At 37.4% G+C, this 23392-nt stretch overlaps 3 protein-coding genes across 5 annotated transcripts; all 3 read left to right on the top strand.

Annotated features, from left to right (window-relative positions):
• Positions 1-4400: 4400 nt before the first annotated feature.
• LOC133851187 (protein GFS12) lies at positions 4401-14051 on the top strand. Its single transcript, XM_062287520.1, has 16 exons — positions 4401-4716; positions 4799-4887; positions 5580-7670; positions 7895-8222; positions 8305-8520; positions 8698-8770; positions 8863-9068; positions 9159-9221; positions 9439-9647; positions 9764-9875; positions 9971-10492; positions 10679-10989; positions 11090-11333; positions 11406-11479; positions 13068-13203; positions 13661-14051. The coding sequence occupies exons 1-16, from the start codon at positions 4585-4587 to the stop codon at positions 13808-13810; spliced, it is 4956 nt and encodes a 1651-aa protein (XP_062143504.1). The 5' UTR covers positions 4401-4584; the 3' UTR covers positions 13811-14051.
• A 917-nt stretch (positions 14052-14968) lies between these two features.
• LOC133851176 (signal recognition particle 19 kDa protein) lies at positions 14969-19360 on the top strand. 2 transcript variants are annotated; one of them, XM_062287510.1, is made up of 4 exons: positions 14969-15342; positions 15508-15708; positions 15938-16037; positions 18852-19360. In XM_062287510.1, exons 2-4 carry the CDS (start codon positions 15526-15528, stop codon positions 18980-18982), a joined length of 414 nt encoding a protein of 137 aa, XP_062143494.1. In that variant the 5' UTR covers positions 14969-15342; positions 15508-15525; the 3' UTR covers positions 18983-19360. The 2 variants fall into 2 exon arrangements, with proteins under 2 accessions (XP_062143494.1, XP_062143485.1); XM_062287501.1 differs by having other exon boundaries at positions 14970-15342; positions 15522-15708.
• A 564-nt stretch (positions 19361-19924) lies between these two features.
• On the top strand, positions 19925-22714 carry LOC133877174 (uncharacterized). Of its 2 annotated transcripts, XM_062315775.1 has the most exons (9): positions 19925-20165; positions 20290-20403; positions 20806-20874; positions 21456-21475; positions 21548-21600; positions 21704-21734; positions 21878-21956; positions 22113-22252; positions 22431-22714. In XM_062315775.1, exons 1-9 carry the CDS (start codon positions 19979-19981, stop codon positions 22476-22478), a joined length of 741 nt encoding a protein of 246 aa, XP_062171759.1. In that variant the 5' UTR covers positions 19925-19978; the 3' UTR covers positions 22479-22714. The 2 variants fall into 2 exon arrangements, with proteins under 2 accessions (XP_062171759.1, XP_062172478.1); XM_062316494.1 differs by lacking the exon at positions 20806-20874.
• The last annotated feature ends 678 nt before the right edge of the window (positions 22715-23392 follow it).

The raw sequence follows: 23392 nt of genomic DNA, 5'->3' as shown, positions 1-23392 counted from the left end.
GATAGAGAAGATGATCAGGATTAGCCCCGCAGAAAACTAAAGTATCGTCTGCGAATAAAATGTGAGAAACATTAATCACTCCAATGCTTCTAGAGCCCACAGAGAAGCCAGAGAGAAAGCCCCTTTGAACAGAAATAGAGAACAGCTTACTAAAAGCCTCCATCACAATGACGAACAAAAGAGGCGACAGAGGATCACCTTGTCTAATACCACGAAAGCTGCTAAAAAAATCAGAAGGAGTGCCGTGCCGTTCACCAAAACCGAAAAACGCACCGATGAAATACAATTCTCACCTGCCTTATCCTTACTGTGTCACGACGCGAAGAGAACTCTAACTACATCTGTGTTATTACGTTAAAAAGACTAGTCAAGTTATGAATAAAGTTTTCTAAAACTACTTATAAAGTTCGGTCTTATCTAGTAAAAAATTAATCTGGGATTTAACACTTATGCTCCGTTTGTTTCGGTGTAAAATGATTTCTGGAAAATGATTTCGGCATTTTCCGGTGTTTGGTAGGGGCGAAAATAATAGTCAACCGGAAAATGATTTCTGTTTGACCAAAAATGCTTAGTAAATTTCGGAAAATGATTTACGCTTTTTAAAAGCGTAATTCATTTTCCGAAGACGCCAGACGCAGTCGATCTATTTTAAACGGCACAGTCGACCTTCACGTTCAAGCAGCCGACCACCATCGAAATATTGCTGGTATCGGAATCCAACATTCGTTAATGTCGCCGGAATCTGGCGACGGAATCCGGCCACCTTCGCCGGAATCCGGTCAGCCAGATTCCGGCGACCAATCTGACCGGAATCCGGCCATCTGGCCAGACCGACCGGATTCCGGCCATCTGACCGGATCTGACCAGAAAGGCCGGATTCCGGCCGGCCCTGGCCAGGGAGGCCGGATCCCGGCCGGCCCTGGCCAGGGAGGCCGGTTCCCGGCCGGCTCTGGCCAGAACGGCCAGCTGGCCGGACGGATCTGTCCAGATCCGGCCAGCCTGCCGGGATCCGGCCTCTCTGGCCAGATCCGGCCTTTTGTGCCGGAATCCGGCGAAACTGCCGGAATCCGGCCACTTTCGCCGGAATCCGGCTATCCCATATTTCGACGAAATTGTCCGGATTCCGGCCTTTATCTCGAATTCTAGTTATATAAGCCGGAATCAGGTGAAAATAGTCAGAATCTAGTCGGTTAGTGACAAAATCTCGTCATCGATGATTTTTATATTATTTTACATTAATATTTTTATGTTGTAAATAAAAATTGATTTTTATAACTTAATATGATTGAATAAAAATATAAAAAAATATTTGCAATTTTCCGTACGCGCCAAACACCGGAAAATGCTTTCGACGGAAAATGGTTTCCTGAAAAATGACTTCCCTGAAACCATTTTACGACGGAAACCATTTTACGTCGAAACAAACGGAGTATTATTAATATTTTTATAGTCCATCTCAGGCCCTAGTGGGATTAACTTTTTGAGGTGTTTCCATTTTGTCATCCTTTTCATTTTCAGCCATTGAAAGTTCAATGATGCTAGTGAGCAAAACTTTGTTTGTTGTATGCTCCATTTGTTATCTCAGTTCTGATCAATAGACAATAAGAGCACGAGTGGTAATTCTATAATTCTCTTTGTTAAGGATATATTCCACAGAATATGCTATAGCGGGTGGCATATGTGAATATCCTTTTCCCTTGCCTAGTTGCCGCATATGGTGTAATTTTGTCTCTTACATTTAAAACAAAGTATCAAAGTGAAACCAATCATGGCAAAAAGCAGGTGCTATTATCATCGTGTTAATATAGAATAGCTACAATTAGTCTTTCTTGCTGTCATTTTTGAATAAAAAATAAAAAATAAAATAAAATTATACCCAAAGGTGTTATCTGGTAATGATGCGAGCATTCCATAATGTTGGACATGGAACCAATTGCATATTTGGGGAAGTAAAGCCAATCATACTCAAGGTGATCAAAGATCAAAAACATGAACGGGCTAAGATTGCAGCCATTGATTCTTCACCTACTCAAACTCTACAATGGCTTTTAGAGTCCCCATTCGGCCATTCACACCCGATTAGTCACAAGAATCTTCTGGCTAGTCGGAATGTAAATTTTGGTGAAAATGTAGTTGCATTTGGTTAGTTATTTTAGCCCAAAAATTGACGAGCTGCTGTAATGTTCACCAAAAAAAAAAAATGATTGTTGATAAGACATGTACATGAATTTAAAAGATAGATACTTTGAAAAAGAAATAATATTTAAATAAAATAACAAAAGTATGAGTAATTCTGTAAGGAGGACTGGAGTCATCTCAAATGTTATGTGACTTTTAAAATTACCATTAAATTTGAGATAATCATTATTGAATTTTAATCCATTGGTGATTTTAAAAAGCCACCTAACATTTGTGAATGATACAAGGAGGACTCCTCCTTACCGCATTACTCGTGAAAAGTAGATAACTAAAATAGAGAGCGAGATTTATATGCTTTGGAAAAGTGAGTGGCTAAAATATGAAATGTTGGTTTTTTTTTTTTTTTTTTTTTTAAAAAAGAAGTTAAAATGAAGATAAAATTTGTTGAAACAAGTGTGAACACTATATCTTAAAAAACCATCTTCATGAAACCTGGTAGGGATGTGATTGAGCCGAGTCGAGCGGAGCTTTAAGATTTCAAAACTAGCTCATTTATGAGTCGAGCTATGAAGTATGTATTTAAGCTTGGCTTGTTCAAAACTCGGATGAGCCTGAGTTCGAACTCGTTGAAAATGTCATTCGAACAAAGTCAGATTACTCAACAAGCTCTGCTTAACTAGAGTTCGAATTAAACTATTAAATTTTTCAATGTATGATCAAAGTGGAGTTCAAATCCGAGTTTGTGAACAAGTTTTATACATAATATGTAACTATATAAGGCACATTATAAAATATAGTATATAATTATAGTCTATAAGTAACAAATTAACAATATGTTAATATATATAACTAAAGAGTATAAACTATGGTATATGTATATTGTGAGCAAGTAGTAAGTCTAATATATTCTATATAACTAAGTTACTATAATATAATTATAATATATAGTTATCGTTAACCATGTGTAATGTGATATATGTGTGTTTATATATATATATATATACACACACTAACTATTCAATATAGTTATATTGTTATATACTAACTATTAATAACTTAATATGTTAGTTTATTAGTATCAAAGTATTATAATTAATATGTAATATTATATTTACTTAGCTAGTATATTATATGTTTGTTTAGTATATATATATATTTATCAAAAAATTACCTATAGACTATAGTTAACTACTATATATAATATACATAGAAATATTAAGTAACATATAGTTAATTATATTTACTTAGTATATTTTAATTAACAATATAATATGTTAATTTATAAATTAACTAGTTAGTATGTTAATTAATACGCACATATATAAATATTAAGTAACATATAAACATATATTACTTAATTACTAATATATATATATATATATATATATATATATCGTATCGAGCTAAACCGAGCAAATTGTCGAATAAACTAATTTATTTACTTCCTTAAAACCTGGCCGTAAATGGCAAGCAACACAACCCACCATTCAATCTTATAACAAAGTACTATTAACGATGTTATAGCTTTTACTATAAGTTCTTACAAACAAACATAACAAACAGTGTATGTTACATTTATCACGTCAGCTATTAAAAAATTAAATTAAAGTAATGTTATACACCACACCAGTATCATACTATTACCACACTTTGCTGATATGAAAATGTTTATTAATCCCTGGAGTAGCTTGTCTTAAAAAAAAAAAAAAAAAAAAAAAAAAAATTAGAGGTTACTAAACCTTGTCGAAAAATGTTAGGAGTATTACTTTTTTTACTAAGAGATGAGTACTAAGATGATGTGGAGCTTATTAATTGGATATGATCAAAACAATTAATAAAATGAAATGCTATAGGTATCAATGAATAAGTTCCACATCATCTTAGGGTCCGTTTGGGTTTGTGATTTCAAAAAGTGCGATTTAAAAATAACGATTTTAAAACGTGTGATTTAAAAAAGTGATTTTTAAAAACGCAGTTAAGCGTCTGGCAAAATCGCAATTTGACCTTTAAAATACTGCGTTTTCAAAAAAGAACCACATTGCCTGCGATTTGAATAAGCATTTTTCTGCGTTTTCAAATCGCAATTTTTTAAAAACGTAGTTTTCAAACGATTCATTTTTTGTAATCTGGTTTAAAATCGCATTTTTTTCTCTACAAAATTGTAATCTCAAACGCACCCTTAGTACCCATCTATTAGTAAAAAATTGAGATCCCTTAGCATTTCCCAGTTGGAAATATGCTCTCGGACCACAGCATCACACCCAATTACCCAAAACGCCGCCGTTCCAAGTTTCAGAGCGAAGAAAAACATTTCCTGTTTCTCCGGGATTTCATCCACCTATCGATCAAAGCGGCGAGACTGTCAGATTCAACCGATCCATTCAGTGAGAAAGCAAGAAAAGAAATGGGAGGAAATTGAATGATCGTACCTCATTGGAAGAAAAAATGGAAGCAAAAATGTGCTTCGAGTGCCTCCAAGGTCGAATCAAGTCCGATTTCTCCGACCGACTCGTTTTTTCCTATGGACTCTCCGACCCCGACTCCGCTCTCCCCCTCGGCTCCTCTGCCGTCTTTCAGGTCTGTGTGTGTGTGTGTGTGTGTGCGCGTGTGTTTGTCAATGGAACTCTGTGTAATGGAATTTGGTGGTGTGGTGGTGCAGATGTCTAATCCAGGCGTGGAGGGCTCAGCTTCTCAGTTCATATTGGCGTATACTCCCTCTCATCACCAGAATTGCTTGACCAAATATGTGTACGACTATCTCATCCTATATTCTATCCAATTCTATAATTCTTTTACATTTAGCTTTACATAATCTTGCTTGGCCTATGTTCTGTAATGTAAACTACTAAAGTTGCGAGTTTAATTGTTTATGTTACTCTGTATAGAAGTACAGTTAAACACTTGGCCGAAGCAGTGGTTTAGGAAAGGGAGAGAAAATAAAAATAGTAAAAGAAAATATAGATGTATATAGGAAAGTATACTAAGCAGCATTGAAAGTCATATGCTCAAAGAGAGTTCGATGGGTGATGCCAAAGATTGTAGTAGATTTGTTCCCTTGTTGACTGGGAAAATATGGTCATTCTGAGAGTGGTAGAAATTGGATGTCTTTTCCACTTCGGCCTTATATGTGGATAATTTGTCGAGAAAGGAATAGTTGGACTTTTGAAGGGGTTGAATTTACCTTGATCTCGATAAAATCTTTATTCTGGAGAACGTCGTATGATTGGATGTCTGCATTAGGCGTGTTTGTTCCATTTCTTTTGTAGAATATTTTGATCTTTTGTACTCTTACCTCTATTATACTTCTTGTGTACTGGAGCATTATCCTATTCTTAGTAAAGGATGATGTACTTATTTGAAAAAGAAAAATGTATGTTCCTACGGACTGTAGCTAACCGTATTGAGTCAATGATGTGAACTTTTTTTCCTTTTCTTTGCAGTAATGAATATATTGAGGAAAATATTGAAGGAAGCAGTAGTATTCGTGGGATTGATAATAATCCTGGTGACAAAGCTACTTCATCAGACTTTTCAAGTGGTGGCAAAAGGAATTCACTAGAGACTTCTACCTGTAACCATTCTGGTAGGTTCTCTTGCTTCAGGACAATCACAGCTTTGGCCCCAATTGCTCATGTTGGGATTTTTTCCTACTCAACTTTGGAAGAGATTGTTGCCAACTACCTGTCTGGGTCTCTGGAAGATCACATATTGTGCTCGCTTAGTCTCTTGATCGAAGGGAAAGCTTCGGGGCGAGATAGCATAAATTTTCTTGGTTTACTTGGGATACCATCGTTTCATGAGCATGCCTTCCCCGGTTCCCTGAGGCATCCAAATATAGCTCCTGTTCTTGCAATGCTCAAGACATCTAGCTATACTACTTTGGTGCTTCCAAAAGCACCGTACACCTTGGAAAACATTCTCCATTATAGCCTGAATGCTTTAAAGTCTGAGTGGCATATAAAGTTTTTAATATATCAGATACTCTCAGCCCTGGCTTACATGCATGGTTTAGGGTTTGCCCATGGTAATATATGCCCATCCGGTATAATGTTGACTGAGCTATGCTGGTCTTGGCTGTGCATTTGTGATAAGCCTTGGTTAGGATTTAATTTAAGTACTAGACATAATGAATGCACTGATATCACCCCTGCGAAGATAGGTTGCTATATTGAGGGTTGTCCATCTCAAGGTCTTTACGCTGATTTGAAGCTTTCCCCGTCTATAGACTGGCATTCTGATTTTAATCAGTGGTGGAGGGGAGAGATGAGTAATTTTGAGTACCTGCTCATTTTAAATAGATTAGCTGGGAGAAGGTGGGGTGACCACACATTTCATACGGTAATGCCATGGGTGATAGATTTTAGCACAAAACCTGATGAAAATTCTGATGCAGAGTGGAGAGATTTAAGCAAGAGCAAATGGCGGTTGGCAAAAGGGGATGAACAGTTGGACTTCACCTATTCAACATCTGAAATCCCTCACCATGTATCAGATGAATGCCTTTCAGAATTGGCTGTCTGCAGTTACAAAGCAAGGAGGTTACCTTTGAGTGTTCTGCGTTCGGCTGTTCGTTCAGTCTATGAACCTAATGAGTACCCTTCTACCATGCAAAGACTCTACCAATGGACCCCTGATGAGTGCATTCCAGAGTTTTACTGTGATCCCCAAATTTTCAGTTCTATACATGCTGGTATGACTGATTTGGCTGTACCTTCATGGGCACGTAGTCCTGAGGAGTTTATTAAATTACATCGCGATGCTTTAGAAAGCGACCGAGTCTCACGCCAAATCCATCATTGGATTGATATCACCTTCGGGTACAAAATGTCAGGTCAGGCGGCTGCTGATGCCAAAAATGTAATGCTGCCTTCTTCAGAGCCCACAATGCCAAGGTCAGTGGGACGTCGCCAGCTCTTTACTAGACCACACCCTATGCGTCGAGATGGTACCAGGAGAACATGTGATAGTGCCAATGAATCAACTAAGCATCAATGGCAAGCAAATGAAGTAGAGAGTGAGAAATGTCTCCTCTTTGAAACTGCTTATTTAAAAGAATTAGAAGAAGCATCAGCCTTTTCTGAACATGCTAGGCATTTGAGTGCCCTTTATGGTTGCCATCCAAAATATTTCAGGAAGGATGTCTCTCTTTCAGAGGAGCCACCAGGTGAGACTTTCAAAAGCAGTATAGTTTCACTCTCTGATATTGTCAGAAACTATGGGGTGCCCTTCAATATTGATCTGAATTATCTTCTTGAGTGTATTGAGGTGGAGGGTGAAGGTTCCATGGGATATCAAGAGTTACTACTTTGGAGGCAGAGGTCATTTTGTTCGAGGATTTCCTCTGAAGATGCTGCGAAGGATATATTTTCTGTGGGTTGTGTTTTAGCAGAGCTTTATTTAAGGAAGCCACTTTTTGATTCAACTTCATTGTCCATTTACTTGGAGAGTGGCATATTACCTGGATTAATACAGGAACTTCCTCCTCACACTAAAGTACTTGTTGAAGCATGCATTCAGAAGGATTGGATGAGGTATCCATTTTTTTTTCTTTCTATTTTTAAATATGATATGATATGTTGTCGAAGATAGTAATATACACAGATTATGATGCTAGAGTGCTTCCCCAGATTTTTTTTGGTTCTTTTTCTGTTTTTTTTTTTTTTTTAGGGGGGGGTTCTTATGTTTCTTCTTCATGTTGTGGGGCTGCACACTTTTTCTGTAGAACTGAAGTTTAATTCATTATTTTTATCGCCAGGAGGCCATCTGCTAAAAGTCTTTTAGATTCACCTTATTTTCCCGCAACGGTTAAGTCATCATACTTGTTTCTTTCTCCCCTTCAACTTCTTGCTAAAGATGTCTCTCGTCTTCGTTATGCTGCGAGTTTTGCAAAGCAAGGAGCCCTCAAGAAAATGGGAGCATTTGCAGCTGAAATGTGTGCTCCGTACTGCTTACCGATAGTAGTGACCCCTTTGTCAGATACTGAAGCCGAATGGGCTTTTATACTGCTGAAAGAATTCATAAAATGCTTGACTCCAAAAGCAGTGAAAGCACTGGTCTTGCCTGCTATTCAGAAGATTTTACAGGCTAGTTTTGAACTTTGCTTTTAAAATGTTTCTACATGGACTTTCATTTTTGACTTACAACTCATTGGGATATTAATTTCAGACTACAGGTTATTCTCATTTGAAGGTTTCTATTCTCCAAGATTCATTTGTGCGCGAGATATGGAATCGGGTCGGTAAACAAGCATATCTTGAAACAATACATCCTTTGGTCATATCAAACTTGTATGTTTCTCCTCATAAGAGATCAGCGGCTGCTGCTTCTGTGCTGCTGATTGGGTCTAGCGAAGAGCTTGGAGTACCTGTTACAATTCATCAGGTTACACTGATCCTAAAGTTCTCCATTAGGATTTAAGTTTGTTGATCTATATCTATCTATCTGCTTGTATGCAGAGATGCAACACACACAGTCTCCACAAACACAAACTCCACACACTGTAACACAAGTAATATTTCATTGCAGTTGTAGCTTACTAATTTCTAGTTGTTGAACCAGACAATCTTGCCTCTAATCCACTGCTTTGGGAAAGGTCTCTGTACTGATGGAATTGATGCCCTGGTTAGAATTGGTATTCTTGGTTCATTGGGTTGTGGTTTTGATGTCTTTTCTGGATTTGGCATGTTCAGCCTTTAAAGCCACTTCTATATTTTGAATTTTCAGGTGGTCTTTTAGGGGAGGTGTTTATTGTTAAACAATTGCTACCACTGCTAAAACATGTTGTCCATACCTGCATCGAAGTCTCATATGTGAAGAAGCCTGAGCCTGTTCAGAGCTGGAGTGCTTTAGCTCTTATTGATTGTCTAATGACATTACCTGGCCTGGTTGCATACTTGCCAAGGGAGGTGGTTGTAAAGGAGCTAATTGAAGTACAGGATTTTACTCTTATTTTTGTTTTATTGGACTACTTGGACAATGTATTGAGAGTTATCAATTGTACCTCTCTTATGATTATGCAGGATCAGAGTTGCCTTCTTGTTATGGTTCTTATGCAGAAGAATTTGGAATTTGCGGTGCTTCAGGTGCTTTAAATTTCTCTTCTTGTTTTGCTCGGGTGCAGTCACTCATGCTTTAGTAGGTTTTTAGGATCTTATCTTGTTATTTGTCCTGATATGACATATAGTGATGATTTTTTATGAGTTGATTTTGTTGTTGGGTTATAAACAATTCTACCTGAATCTCTTATGCCAGCTAATTAGTTTTAAGATGTTTAATAATGCAATATGCGTTTTTGGCCAGGTTGCTGCTACTACTTTCATGGCGGTTTGTCAGCAGCTTGGACCGGACTTGACAGCATTGCATGTTCTGCCACAACTTAAAGAGCTATTTGATGAGCTTGCTTTCTCACAGGAAATTGCTGAAGGTTCTGCTTCTCCTGTCAGAAACTTAAAGGTTTCCAAACCGAAAATTGATGGGGAGGTTCAAATTGAAAGCCGTATAGACCTCGTGTGAGTGCTGATTACATTTTACCCGATTAAAAGCCTAATTGACATTGAAATGTCAACTTTTGATCAGAATTCCTGTCTCCCATTAGCATGTATTGAATTTTCTAAAAGTTTTGCAGGTTGATTCTGTATCCTTCTTTTGCATCTCTTCTTGGGATAGAGAAACTTCGACAGCGTTGTGCAACGTGGTTGCTTCTTGAGCAATATCTTCTACGTTGTCATAATTGGAAGGTATGGTAGCTTCATAATTGTAAGTGTGGTTTTGATATGACTTTGTTCATACAAACATTTGTGTAACACATATTTCTGAACCTGTCATGATTCAGTGGGAATATACAGGAGAATCACCTCGAGGTGGTTCAGAAAATATATTCAGTAAGAGGCCCATATCCTATAAGGGCTCAATGTCCGAATACAATCCCGCGAAGCTGTTACTTAATGGGGTTGGATGGTCAATTCCACAATCACAAGGAGTTAGAGGTACCAAAAACTTGGTTCCTCAGAGAAGGATTAATGATGTTCATAAGAGTCCAGTTGAAATGGATGTATCAATGTCAAACCTTGTGAAGCGTGAGCCATGGTTTTGGTTTCCTAGTCCAGCTTGTAGCTGGGATGGGCCTGATTTTCTTGGGCGTGTCGGGGGTCTAAAAGATGAACTTCCATGGAAGATCAGAGCATCTGTTATATACTCAGTTCGTGCGCATCATGGGGCATTAAGATCTTTAGCTGTTTGCCGAGATGAGTGTACAGTTTTCACTGCAGGATTTGGCCCAGGATTCAAAGGAACTATTCAGAAATGGGACCTGACGAGAATTAATTGTGTATCTGGCTATTATGGTCATGAAGAGGTTTGTTTCTTCTCTGCGTTATGCTTTAAGGGAAACATTCTGTGCTATGCATTTCACAGCAATCACATTGTTGGTTGTGTCTTTTCTTTCAGGTTCTGAATCATTTGTCAGACCTAAGCTTTATTATGTTTCTTGGGATAATGGTTTTGGTTAACCATATGTATCTAATTGCTTTGCAACTTCTAGGTTGTGAATGATATTTGCATCTTGTCGTCTAGTGGAAGAATAGCATCTTGTGATGGAACCATACATGTTTGGAATAGCCGTACTGGGAAACTAATATCAGTATTTGCCGAACCCTCTGTGGATTCCACACATCTTGCAAGCCCTTTGTCTCCTGTTTCAAAGATTAATGCTGACCAGGCCAATATGCTACACTCCAATTCACTATCAAGTGGGATATTGACCAGCACCTTTGATGGGAGCTTGTATACTTGTATGCATCAATTAGAATTCGTTGAAATGCTTGTAGTTGGCACCGGAAATGGTTCTCTCAGGTGAAAACATACTTTATGACCAGATTGTGCTTCAATCATATGTGAGATAACAAAATGTTGCAATGCATTTCAGGCTTTGATCTTTCCTTAAACCATACAGGTTCATTGATATTTCTCGGGGTCGAAAGCTTCATCTGTGGAGGGGAGAATCTGTTGACTCTGGTTTTCCTGCTCTTGTTTCTGCCATATGCTCCTGTGGGTCTGACACAACAAGAGCGCATGGAACTTCTGCTTCACCATCTTGGATTGCAGCCGGTCTAAGTACGGGTCACTGTAAGTTATTTGACTTGAGGAGTGGAAATGTTATTTCCTCTTGGCGAGCTCATGATGGATATATAACAAAGGTATGCTAAATTTGCTAGAGTAAAAACCCATAGTAGTTTGAATTGGAGTTTCATTAACCTTATTACATGCAGCTGGCTGCACCAGAGGATCACTTGCTTGTTTCAAGCTCTCATGACCGAACTTTACGAATCTGGGACTTGAGAAGGTAATTGCAAAATTTCCCAACGTGATAATGACTTGTTCCTTGATTACATTCTAAAGCTTTTGGGTTTCTCCCAAGTTGGTTGGTTTTTTCCCTCCCTTCCAGGTAATACGTTTTTTCTTTAAATGAAGATAAAAGCACGTTGAAGTATCTGGAGCCTCTTAGATATATAACGTGACTTTTATATGACTGATTACCCATCTAGGTATTGATTTTTGAGGAATTCTTTAGAACTTAAGTAATTACTGGACTCATTGAGATCTTAATCTTTCCTACTTTGGGTTGAGTACTCTTTCTCTTGATAACTTTTGTTTTGGTTCTACTCATTATTTGGACATTGTTTCTTAATTTCCCAGTAATCAGTCCATGAAGCTCAGCAGGTTCTTATATCTGTCCTGTGTAAATAGACTTTAGCTTGATAGGTATTCTAGGATTGCAAAACTCTACAAATGTACTTCTCTTCTATGAACATACTCCAAATTATCGGCGTTGCCTTTCTTAATATCTCCTCTTCATACATGTATAACACACTTTTCACTTGAAGGAAATAAATAGGAATCTTTGTTTTTGCATAAGCATGCTTTTTGATATCATTTATTGGATTTAATTTGTGAGGAGAGTTCACTTAGGTCTCTTTATGAGGGCTTGATATAACATGTTGGGATATCACCTTAACCCAAAAGCTTAAGCTAATGGGTGTGTGCATTAACGTTATATTAACCACTAAATCTTGTTACAATTAACCGTTGTGGAATTCTACTACTTAACCAACTATGCCACTCACATGTGAATATTCTCAACAATCTTTCCCTTCTCGTGATCATTGGCTCTAATTTAAAGTTAGAGCTTCCAACCCAAAAGCTTAAGCCATTAGACAAAGAGGCTCAATTAGTACATAATCTCATCCCAAAGTCCTCACCCAACTATGTGGGACTTTCCAACACTGCATCTGCATGTGTGCATAGGCATACACATAGCATGCATGGTTGTTCAAAGCAATCCTCCCCCTCTTCAGTGGGTTATCATGGGACTGCAAGATCTAGTTTATGTCTTCTTGTTGTTATGGATGTTCCACCAATGAGCTTTAGCTCAAACGGTACTTCCTCCCTTTGTAGCAAGGTGGAGGGTGAGGTCATGGGTTCAAGTCCCACCGAGTGCATAACTTACTAACAAAAAAAAAAAATGTATATATGTTCCAGAGCCTGCACAGACTCTCAAACAGGTGGTGATGAGGGGGAGAAAATGTTAAGACATGCAAAGAACAAATTTCTTATGGATTTGTTATTTTCATGCTTAATATCTAATCTTTTTTTAATATTACTATTAGCAGGATGTAACATGTGTTGAAATAAATGTTGCATTCTGTCAAGCGGATTGCATGAGAAAATATGGAGAGAAAGAGGAGGCTCGTATAAACATACGTAACCCACCTCAAGCATTTTCTTATATATGTTGAAAAATATATCAGGAGTCCAAAGCACCCATGTAAACTAAACTGACTAAAATAACCATATAACAAAATCCCAACAACTCTTCTAACACATTCTAAAGCTCTTTCTTACCTAATTGCCTCTATGATTTTTCCTTGCAGGAATTGGCCACCGCAGTGTAGTATTTTCAAAGGTCATACAGATGGTGTGTCTGGCTTCTCTTTGTGGGGCCAAGATGTTATTACGATTTCCAAAAATAGGATTGGGCTTACCTCTTTATCTAAAGCTGCTAATGAAGTATGTAAACAGCTGTATATTCTCAGTTCTCAAAATGTTTACTATGAGCATATAATTAGCATGACAATTATATGTATGCTTTTTGCATGTCGGATGTGCAATAGGCTAGTTGGCCCTCTATTGCCTGAAGAGAAAGGTTTATCAATTATCAATTTCTTACCACTTCTGCTTTTGACACATTTCTTACATCATCGTGTTTTGTTGAGAACACTGAACATGTCCGGTATAGGTGTAATTCTCTGTAGGGAGACAGTACAATGAATTAATTACTGTTTTTGGAAATATCTATAAAATAATTTTTGAATGCTTTTAAACTGATTGATTTCAAAATGACGATATGTTGTTTTGGCACAACGCAGTTGCTCTCTGTTTCTTGCCATCCGGTTCCGAAGGAGAAGTTTTTTTCTTTTTTTTGGGTGTATATTTTTAATGTATCTTTTTGATTGTCATGTGGCAGGATGGGCATCCTCGGGTGATACCTCAGAAACTGTACATGGCGGATAATGGAACAAAAAACATGTCAGTGTTATCGAGCATAAGTATTTTACCCTTCTCACGATTGTTTCTTGTTGGAACGGAAGATGGTTATCTGAGAATCTGTTGTTAGATACATGTTAGATAATGGCTCTTACCTAATTTCACCACAATGGGGTTTCGATTGTAATATATATATATATATGCTCTGTTGTGCATGTTCTTTCTCCTCTCCTTCAGTTTTTTCCCCAGGTGAGTTATGTACAGTTCGAAGCAGTTTTGGGGGTGTGGAGTTGGACCATATTTGATGCTGTGGAATTTGTATTTAACTAAACTCAATGTGATTCCTGAAATGATTCTTCATTCTTGTTTAATTCAAGGAAAATGTATAGATTTTTATTTTATTCGTCTCGCAGGCCTCCTACCCATAAGAGGTGTATAATAGAGCATAAATTTTGTTATGCCTTTTTTCTCGTTTGGTGGTAAGTATCAAAGATGTGTGAGTTTGGAGGACTAGGTGAATTGAGTACAATATAAACTTCACACCTCTAACTATCACCCTAAAATGCTTCTAAAAACTTATAAAATAATAATAAATAAATAAAATAAAAATTGAGTGGAGGTTGAGCCACCTCTTAGTCATGAGGGGGTGGTTCAGCTAACTCTTTTGACCGATTGAGGGTGGTAAAACAACCTATATAATCTGTGGGAGTAATTTTGTCACCCTTAAAAACGTCCTTCTTGTAGTTTTTGAGATGGTCGAATCACTTCCTCATGTTCCTCAGGTTGTGGGGATGATTAGGCCATTCTTTTTGTATTTTTTGTTTTTTCAAAGTGTTTTGTTGCGAGGATGATTAGGCCATTCCTTTTGTTTTTTTTTTTTTTCGAAGTGTTTTATTATTTTTAGTAGTTTCAACAATTAACTTAAAAAAGGGACATTTTTGGTAATTTTTGTCCAAAATAGTCATGTGATACAATTTTTTTTGTACAATTTGATGTAAGTGTCATACCGGTGTAGGTTTTCCTTTGTTTTTTTTTTTTTTTTTTTTTTGCTTATTCCCAGTTAGGAATTAGGATCACAAAATGAAGAACAGTTTTCTATTCTTATTAAAAAAATAAAAAATCTCAAAAGCTAATTTTAGTTAGGGTTCACTAAACACGTTTTCAAGAAAAAAAAAAAATAACAAAAAACTATTTATTTTCCTTTTTCGAAAATATTTTTGAAAATAATAAATAAAAAATATTTACAAACGAGCCCTTATGCCGCCCTGTATAAGTTTCTGACCTTCATTTGCTTCCATGAGTTTGCGTGTAACCTGTGTCTTGTCATAAAATTGTTCCCATCCGTGTGAAAAGTGGTTTTGCCTTTTGGGGTATTTCGGGTTCGCCCAAACAGAAACGACGTCGTATTACGCTGTCTTGTTTCCGGCGAAGCGCCGGGTTGTTGGTAAGGAGCGTGAGCTGGCGGGAGCTCACAGAAGCAAGTGAAGGACCCCCGTAGGGCGTTTCTGAAGTGTGACCCACGCGCACGGTCAGGGGGGGAAGAAAACGGAAGGGAATAAGGAGAGCCTCAGCCCCTAGAATAGAATTCTAAACCGGTGCGGCGCTGCTGGATACTTCTGATCTACAGGAAGAGGAGTCAACAAAAAAGAAAGGCCGCAAAAAGTAATGACCGCCAAGATACGCATAGTGATTCTAATTTTGATCACCCATTTTTGGGGGCTTCCGCCTTTACACACGGAAGATTGGATTGCCTGAATACGAGTCTTATATACTGTATTTGTATAGTTTTGTTTTTTAATCTGTGAATTTTATGGTTGGTTTGGTTAGGTTTTTTGAATCAGAGACATGGATGGAGGAGGAGAAACAGTGAATGTAAAGAAGTGGACAGTGTTCTACCCAGTTTACATAAACTCGAAGAAAACAGTGGCGGACGGGAGGCGGATAAGCCTCACCAACGCATGCGAAAATCCCACTTGCGTCGAGATCTCCGATTGCTGCGCCCATCTCAAGCTCCCTAATGCTGTTGAGGTTCGCGCTTTTTGTTTTGTTCATTTCATTTTGCGCTCTTCTATGGACTCGTGCTTCTTTTTTCTTTTCTTCTTCTTCTTCTTCTTTTTTTTTTTTTTTCATATATTGTTTTTTTCAATGTTGTTAACGGGTCTGAAGGTGTTTGAGAGTGTTGCTGATGGATCTACGGGTTTTTGTAATTTTGTATGGGTCTTGAAAGTGTTTGACTCGTTGAGGGTGTTGGTGGCAGATAGATAAGGCTTATCCGCGCGATTTCATGCAAGTAGGGAGAGTGAGGGTATTGCTGAAAAGGGAGGATGGGACTCTGTGCAATCCAGCCATTTCTTCCAGTAAGGATAATTTTTCTTATTTACTAGTTATTAATATCTGGTAAATTTTTGTTTTTTTTTATTGTTATTGATGGATCAGGATCCTCTACGTTTTCTCTCAGAGTTCTTAGAATCCTAACCAATATCTACAGGAAAATTTGAGGATCTTTTAGAACTTCTGAAGGTTGAGATGGTAAAATCTGAATCATTTTGTTAAAAATAATGGTTAGAAGTTTAAGAAATTTACTGTTATGAATGAATGAATGATTATTTGTGAATGTCATATTGTCTTTAACAGAATATTTGATTTCCAGTAAAGACCTATAGATTTTTCATCAAAAAAAAAAAAGCCCTATAGATTTAAAGAAATTCTTCTGTTTCAATTGGGTTGCTGTATATGAGGATGTTTTATCTCAAAATATATGTGAAAAGATTTCCACTAATCATTGTTTGATGGTTGCCCAAACACTTGAAATTTTTATTTGATTAATATGACATGCACATAATATATTATATGAAGTTCCTCGTAGAAGCGGCTGTCCCAATGCAGTTATCTAATCATAGCATGGCATGCCAATAGCTGAAGCTTTATTAGTCACTTAAATGCCAAAATACATCAGTTAAAGTAAGAGGCAAAAGATGTTATTGATTCAATTGCCTTTCGTCAGGGAAGGGCCAATTACCCTGTCTATTTGAGATGGAAATCTGTAATTGGTACATTCTTGGCCATCCAGTTTGAAAACAACAATTTGTTTGAATAGTTAATCACTTAATCATATCCTTTTCTTTTCCTATCTGAAAACTTTGCCTTGTGGTTTATCCACCCTTTTTTTTTTTGGAGTCCTTGTTGTATGTGGTTCACCAGTTCAGTTGCAAGTAGACTTTCCTCTCTTGTGTTCTTCTGAAGGGTTCTTGCAGTTGTTTGCTGACATGGAAAGTTCCTGATATTGTAGTAGATCTGCCTACATTATTAGCTGGCTTGGGATTGTGTTTCTTAATGATTTTCTAGAAAGTTTTTTCAGAAGAGTAATGTTTTCAGTTGTTTAAATTGGAATTATAAAGGGGTGACAATTTGTTGTCCTATTTTTCGGTAGTTCTGATTCTGTTCTTTTATCTAATTCTTTATAGTGAGGGGGAATATAAAAACTTCTTGTTAACAAATCTTGACCACCGGTTTTCCATGGTTCTTGGCATGGAGTGGAAATCAGCCTTATTAGAGCAGTCCCAGCAGCTTATGGGAATTTTGAGCCAAAATAGGTAATCAAAACCTCTTTTTGCTATCTTAGATAACCAGTTTTCAAAACCTCATCCAACAGCTTATCTAAAATTTCCTCTACTTTATTAAAATAATCATTTTTTAAGACAGGCCCAAGAATCCTCAAATCCCTGGTGGGAATAGATTCGCACCCAGTCTTCTTCTTCCCCTTCCCCTTCCCCACACCCCCTCCTCCTCCTCCTCCAACTATCAAGCTGCTGTTGTTGTTTTGAGGCAAACTGGATCCTCCAATCGGCGGCGTTAACGCGGGCAGCGGAATCCCAGCCGGCCTCCTCAAGCGAGGCCACCCAGTGGTCCAGGAAGAAGAGCCACCCGCCTTTCCTCCGACCAAATCCCATACCCATTCTCCAACCAATTGCAGAAACAACCCAAAGAGAAAACCCAAATCCAAATCCTTTACCAGACGAATGGATCGGCAGGTCGGCCACCGTGGTCCAGATCGGCGACGTGCTCAACCGCGGCGGCGACGAGCTCAAGATCCTGTACTTTCTGGAGAGACTGAAGCAGCAAGCGGCAAGGACCGGAGGGACCGTGATCACCATGAACAGCAACCACGAGATCATGAACGTGGAGGGCGATTTCCGGTACGTGACGAGAGAAAGAGGAAGAAAATGAAAGAAACAACTACTCTGAACCTTGCAGGAGAAAAAGGCAGGAGAAAAAAGCAATAAAATAAGTATCCATTTGTGCACAGTATCACGCCACATGTGGCGTGATACTGTGCACAAATGTAGAAGAAATCTTTTCTATCGTTGGGTTGCATAATCCGTTGGAGGAGGGTTTTATCGTTTTTGCCATCTACTTTGGCCAAAAGTTGGGTTTACATAAGCCGCTGGGGATGGTCTTAGTAGATACAACATAATTTACTCGTCTTCTGTGACCAAAGGGCATTTGATTACTAAGCAACCTTTGGTCTTCCATACCTTTTATTTTTCGGAACCCATCGTAAGTGGAATGACTTCAATTCCTAATTCCCAAATTGAATCTGTTCTACCTTGTCCAAAAGCATACCATAGTTCCATCAGTAAACGCTTCATTTTTGCCTCTCAAGTTGCACATGTGGGCTGAAGTCCAAATTTTGTAACATGTTTATAATGTTCATGCCAGTGAACTTATTGGTGGAGACATCAATGGTTGACAAGTTTTGGTTGCTATTGAGCCCTGCATAACTACCCTTCCAGCTGTGAATATATTGACACATCAGGTTAACCTCATTTAGGAGGGCTTTGGTTTTGCAATTTGTTTTAGCATTTTGGATATTATGTATTTTGCTTAATTTTATGAACTAGCCATGTATGATATGTTTGTCTTGGAAAATAACTCTGTGGGAACTCTCTGGTGAGACTCCACCTTTTAAATATAGTCATCTTCTTTGTAAGCAGAAGATAACAATTTAAAAGAAAAGGAATTGTCTCTGTAATTTCAAGCATGGAAAAGAATAAAACAAGGATATAGCTATATTTCACTTATTTAGTTGGAATGGTTGTCTCTGCAATTTAGAAAAAAATGGATCTGTCTTTTCCTCTTGTGAGCTTACCTTTGTTTTGATCATATTGTAGGAAAACAGCTGATGCTCCGTGTTGCTGAGTTGGTACCTCGGCATCCTGGGAGGACTAAGAAGCAAGAGCCTGCATCCTCATCAACTGCTGGACCTTCCAAATCCGGAAAGGGTGGAAGAAAGAAGAGATAGATGCAATATGGTTTTCAATTCCTACAAACACTAGCGCCAAAAAAAGAGTCAATACTGTGACTGCTAATAAGAATTTTCCTTTTGACATCCAAGGCCCTGGGGGCAAGCATACAGTGCTGTTAAATAGGGTATCGATGGATTGAGAGAAAGCAGTTAAACTTTAGAACCTTTTATTTGGTTTATGATTCCAATCATTTTGGTTATTTATTGAATTTGAATTATAGCTAAAAGCAATTGAGCTTGATTCAATTTAAACTTGGGTCTCATTGTTTTGGAAGCACTTAGCGAGACAAGTGTTCCCAAGTAAGGGGGTCAAAATTCTCTACAACTATTTGTTCCTAATTATTGCTTTTAAATTAAATGCTTGTGATTTTGTTATATTAGTATTTACTATTAAAAAGTGATAAAATGGAATTAAGTGATAAATATTGGATTGCTAAAAGGGATAAGTGTTGATGTAGTAAAATTTTACTATTTAATTAGAAAAAAATAATAATTAAAGTTTAAGAAATTTTGTATATTAGACTAAGAATAGCGAAGGCGCTGATTGGAACTGATTGCTACTGATTGCTAGATTGTTCTATGGGAAAAAAAAAAAAAAAAAAACAGAGATTTCGATCAATTCTTTCTAAGGTTTTATTTTGGGTTAGATCAAAAGTTAACTCCTTTAAAGGTGTTCGTAATTCTTTTATTAATGGGGATTGGGAATTTTTTGCTTTGATCCTTAGTTTGTTTACCTCTAAGCCATGAGGATTGTCTATGGTCTCTTCATCCTTTTTGCTCTGGTTGAATTCCTACTCATACTTTAAAAATAAATAAAAAATAAAAAGAAGAAGAAGAAAAAGTGGGCTCAAATGAGTCCGGGATTTAAGTGTATAAACCCGAACCCGGCCCAAACGATTCAATAGGCGTACCTACCAACCAACCGAATAAATGAGGAGCAAAGTTTCCAGAATTAGATGCTGAAAAAAGTGATCGACAAGCAGTAGCAGGTTGATGACAATGGGGACTTGTTCTACGCAAGCTTACGGTGAGGCATGGTACTGGGACAAGCGCTACGCCCACGAGTCAGGGCCGTTCGATTGGTACCAGAACTACTCCACCATGGCTCCTCTCATCAATCTCTACCTCCCTCGCTCTCACGGCCACCATCGCATCCTCGTCGTCGGATGCGGCAACTCAGGTCTGTCCCTACTCCGATCACCGTCGGATCTCTCAAGATCATAAAATGAACATCAATGTCCAAGAGACCCGTTATTATATATTTTGATATAACATAACTGGGTCCAAGCGTCTTTTAATTACAGCATTCAGCGAAGAAATGGCGGATGATGGTTATGCGGAGGTGGTCAACATTGACATATCATCTGTAGTGATCGAAGCTATGCAGAAGAAACACTCTAATCGTCCACAACTCACATGTATCTTTTCTCGATCTCTTTTATATACAAATTTTGTTCATTACACTTCAATTAAATGCTGAGATTATGAAATATTTAACTAAATTATCTTATTAAATTAAGACTTTAGATATGGAATTGTCGCATCCACATTTATCACTTTTTTCAACATTTATATCTCGATATTTATCATATTTTAAAAACAATAAATACTGATTTAGCTAAATCTCAAGCATTTAATGTAAAAATAATAGTTAGAATTTATAAAATTTTATGTGATAAAATATCTTGTGAATTCTAGAGGTTCCTGATTCTGCGATACAGACCCTGAGACCCATTAGTATGAAACTTAAAGAAATTCTCTGATTTTTGTTACAATTTTTTCTGCAATGAAGAGCTGCAATTTCCTTAATAAATAGGCAGACATGAAAATGGATGTTCGAGATATGAGTGCTTTTCCAACAGGTTCCTTCGATGCCGTTATTGACAAAGGTAATTTGCTTATTTATTTATTAGGTTAATTACACTTAATTCTCTTAACTACAACTCATTTACACATTGCGCCACAAACTATTAACTGTGACGCTCAACCCCCTCCAACTACCCCCAGGTGTGAACCACCCCTTTTTGTCTTTTTCTATTATTTTATTTTAAATTTTGAGGCTTTTAAAAAAAAAAGTTTTTAAGTTCAAGGTATTTAAGTAAATTTACTTTCTAAATTCAGGATATTTTCGTCATTTTACATTAAATATTGGAACTTGCCTGTGACATGTTCATTTTTCCATATGATCTTTTTCCAACAAATGGAAATTGGAGGGGGTTGAGTGTGACATTTAGTAGTTCATGAGAGCAATATGTAAATTAGTGGTAGTTCAAGGGGTTAAGTATAATTAACTCCTTAACTTATCAAAAAAAAAAAGTATAATTACCTCCTTGTTTATTTGTTAAGGGAGTCATTGTGATTGACATTTTATGACATTTGGATTGCTTTGCTTGTTGTTTTTGTCAATAGTTTGTCATGTCGTCTGCTGATGCATTTCATTTCGTTTTTATTGTATGGGATGGTGTTTCAGGGACTCTAGACTCTCTCTTGGTGAGTGCTGCGTGGTTGAATACTTCATCTTTATTCAAATGGATTTTTCTTTTCACAAATTTTTATCCGTAGTGTGGAAATAATTCGCGACTTAATGCTGGCAATATGCTTGAGGAAGTTTGGAGGTAAACAGAAACTATTAAACAAGACTTTATACTTGTTTGGCGTTTTCATTTTTATTTTCTTGATCTATTCGCCATTATTGAAGCAGTTGATGACAAACTACAGGGTCCTCAAGGATAAAGGAGTTTATATTTTGGTAACTGTTCCTTATTCTCTACCTTCCCCCTTTTTCGGCTAAGAACTTTTCATGCATTTGCTTGAGCTATGCCAGCGATTGAAATGTAAATATGTCTTTGAAATGTTTTTGTTTTCTTGTCTGACTAATAATGCATGCTGCAGATCACATATGGAGCTCCAACTTATCGCCTCCATTTGTTGAGAGATTCATGCTTGTGGACAATAAAACTCCATGTGATAGGTTGATTAATTCCTCTTCAGCATTGCTACCTTTTGATGTAGTATCTTTTTTTTTTTGTTTTTGTGGCATCCGATATAGTTCCTCTTCAGCTTCATGTAGTGACAATCAGATATGGCCTAATGCTCTTAATCTTGCTGACTGTTGTCATATCTGCAGAGAAACTTGTGTCGGGTGAAAGCCCTGAACATCCAATATGGAAGCTGACTGATCCTGTTCCTTTGGATGATGATGGAAGCTCAGTGGAAGCAGTGCTTGGACAGAACCCTGACATTCATTATATATACATTTGCACTAAGGTTGATAGTAAATTTCTCATCTTAGCTCTTTTCACTTTCATCTTAGAAACTTTATGGTTATTAGTTATTTACATACTCGAGCTTGGGAAGTGGTCGCCTGGTCGGTCATATGAGACGGAATCTTGTTGTAATGATTTAACGAGCTTTTCTCCTTTCTTTCCTTTTCCTTTTCTTTTAGGACCTTTCTTTGAAGGCAGGCCCGAAGCATGAAGTGGCAGTTGAGTGAGGAATATAAGCATCTTCAACCTATTACATGGAGATTCTTTTTGTTGTACCTCAATTTCTAGAATGTGTTGTTGTACTGATGATATTAGCTCTGGTTTGTGGCGTCTGTTTTTCAATTGGTCATAAGCATGACTTCATTTGAATCTCTAATTCTGTTTATCCATTAAGTTGAAGGGATTGTAATAAAACCCCAATTTCATTGTAATGGTGAAGGTTTGTATTTCTTAGTGTTTCTAACATTTGCCAAGCACAAAAGTATGGATGACGTGTGTTGATTTAGTTCTTAAAGTTTTTTAAGAGAAATCAAGCAACTAATTTGTCCGTCCTCTTGTCATAAACTCTTTGATAGTTGACTCCTTGATCCCCATAAGCCTGACCGCTGATACTTCTCCTTCTCCTCTCGCCTCCTCCCTTTTCTTCAAAAGCTTAGCCCTCCAGATGTCAGGCTCCTTTTTCCTGATCTTTTGTATCTCTATACGTTGTGCCTCTTTTGGTGTATGGAGACTTCTAGATTTAGATCGGGGATACACTCAACATTGTCATTAAATCTCAATATTGGAGTTTTTTTATGGATTGCGGTTTCAAGTATTGCTTCCATTGGACTTCTTATGTCAAGATATGGTTCAAATAATAAATATTCCTTTTTAGGTGATCTACAAGCTGCTCCTCAGTCGTATTCGTTATGGAATGCCATTAGCCCTATGTGTATTATCAATAGCTCTACGTGCAGTTCGTTGAAGCATAAACTTTTCCCTATTTCTTTCTTTCTAGCTGTTATAGAAAAAGAGGTAGAATAAATTGTATAGATATCTTCATTTTTTATTCATTATTCGATATCATATAGCACCTTTGGTTTCCGAATGCCACTTTTCGACCGAGTCGCGTGATGAGTCGATGTCATCAGTACTATCAAGG

This window comes from Alnus glutinosa, chromosome 1, assembly GCF_958979055.1.
Source record: "Alnus glutinosa chromosome 1, dhAlnGlut1.1, whole genome shotgun sequence".
Classification (NCBI taxonomy): domain Eukaryota; kingdom Viridiplantae; phylum Streptophyta; class Magnoliopsida; order Fagales; family Betulaceae; genus Alnus; species Alnus glutinosa.
This window is presented reverse-complemented; position numbering and strand designations above follow the sequence as displayed.

Bases quoted from the DNA above. Each gene is read 5' to 3' on its own strand.
- LOC133877174 (XM_062315775.1), top strand. From the start codon at position 19,979: ATGACAATGGGGACTTGTTCTACGCAAGCTTACGGTGAGGCATGGTAC. The intron at 20,404-20,805 runs GTATCTTTTCTC...ATAAATAGGCAG, and splicing joins TAATCGTCCACAACTCACAT to ACATGAAAATGGATGTTCGA. The intron at 21,957-22,112 runs GTTGATTAATTC...TCATATCTGCAG, and splicing joins AATAAAACTCCATGTGATAG to AGAAACTTGTGTCGGGTGAA.
- LOC133851187 (XM_062287520.1), top strand. From the start codon at position 4,585: ATGGAAGCAAAAATGTGCTTCGAGTGCCTCCAAGGTCGAATCAAGTCC. The intron at 4,888-5,579 runs GTACGACTATCT...TTTTCTTTGCAG, and splicing joins AATTGCTTGACCAAATATGT to TAATGAATATATTGAGGAAA. The intron at 9,876-9,970 runs GTATGGTAGCTT...GTCATGATTCAG, and splicing joins TACGTTGTCATAATTGGAAG to TGGGAATATACAGGAGAATC.
- LOC133851176 (XM_062287510.1), top strand. From the start codon at position 15,526: ATGGATGGAGGAGGAGAAACAGTGAATGTAAAGAAGTGGACAGTGTTC. The intron at 15,709-15,937 runs GTTCGCGCTTTT...TGTTGGTGGCAG, and splicing joins AGCTCCCTAATGCTGTTGAG to ATAGATAAGGCTTATCCGCG. The intron at 16,038-18,851 runs GTAAGGATAATT...ATCATATTGTAG, and splicing joins CAATCCAGCCATTTCTTCCA to GAAAACAGCTGATGCTCCGT.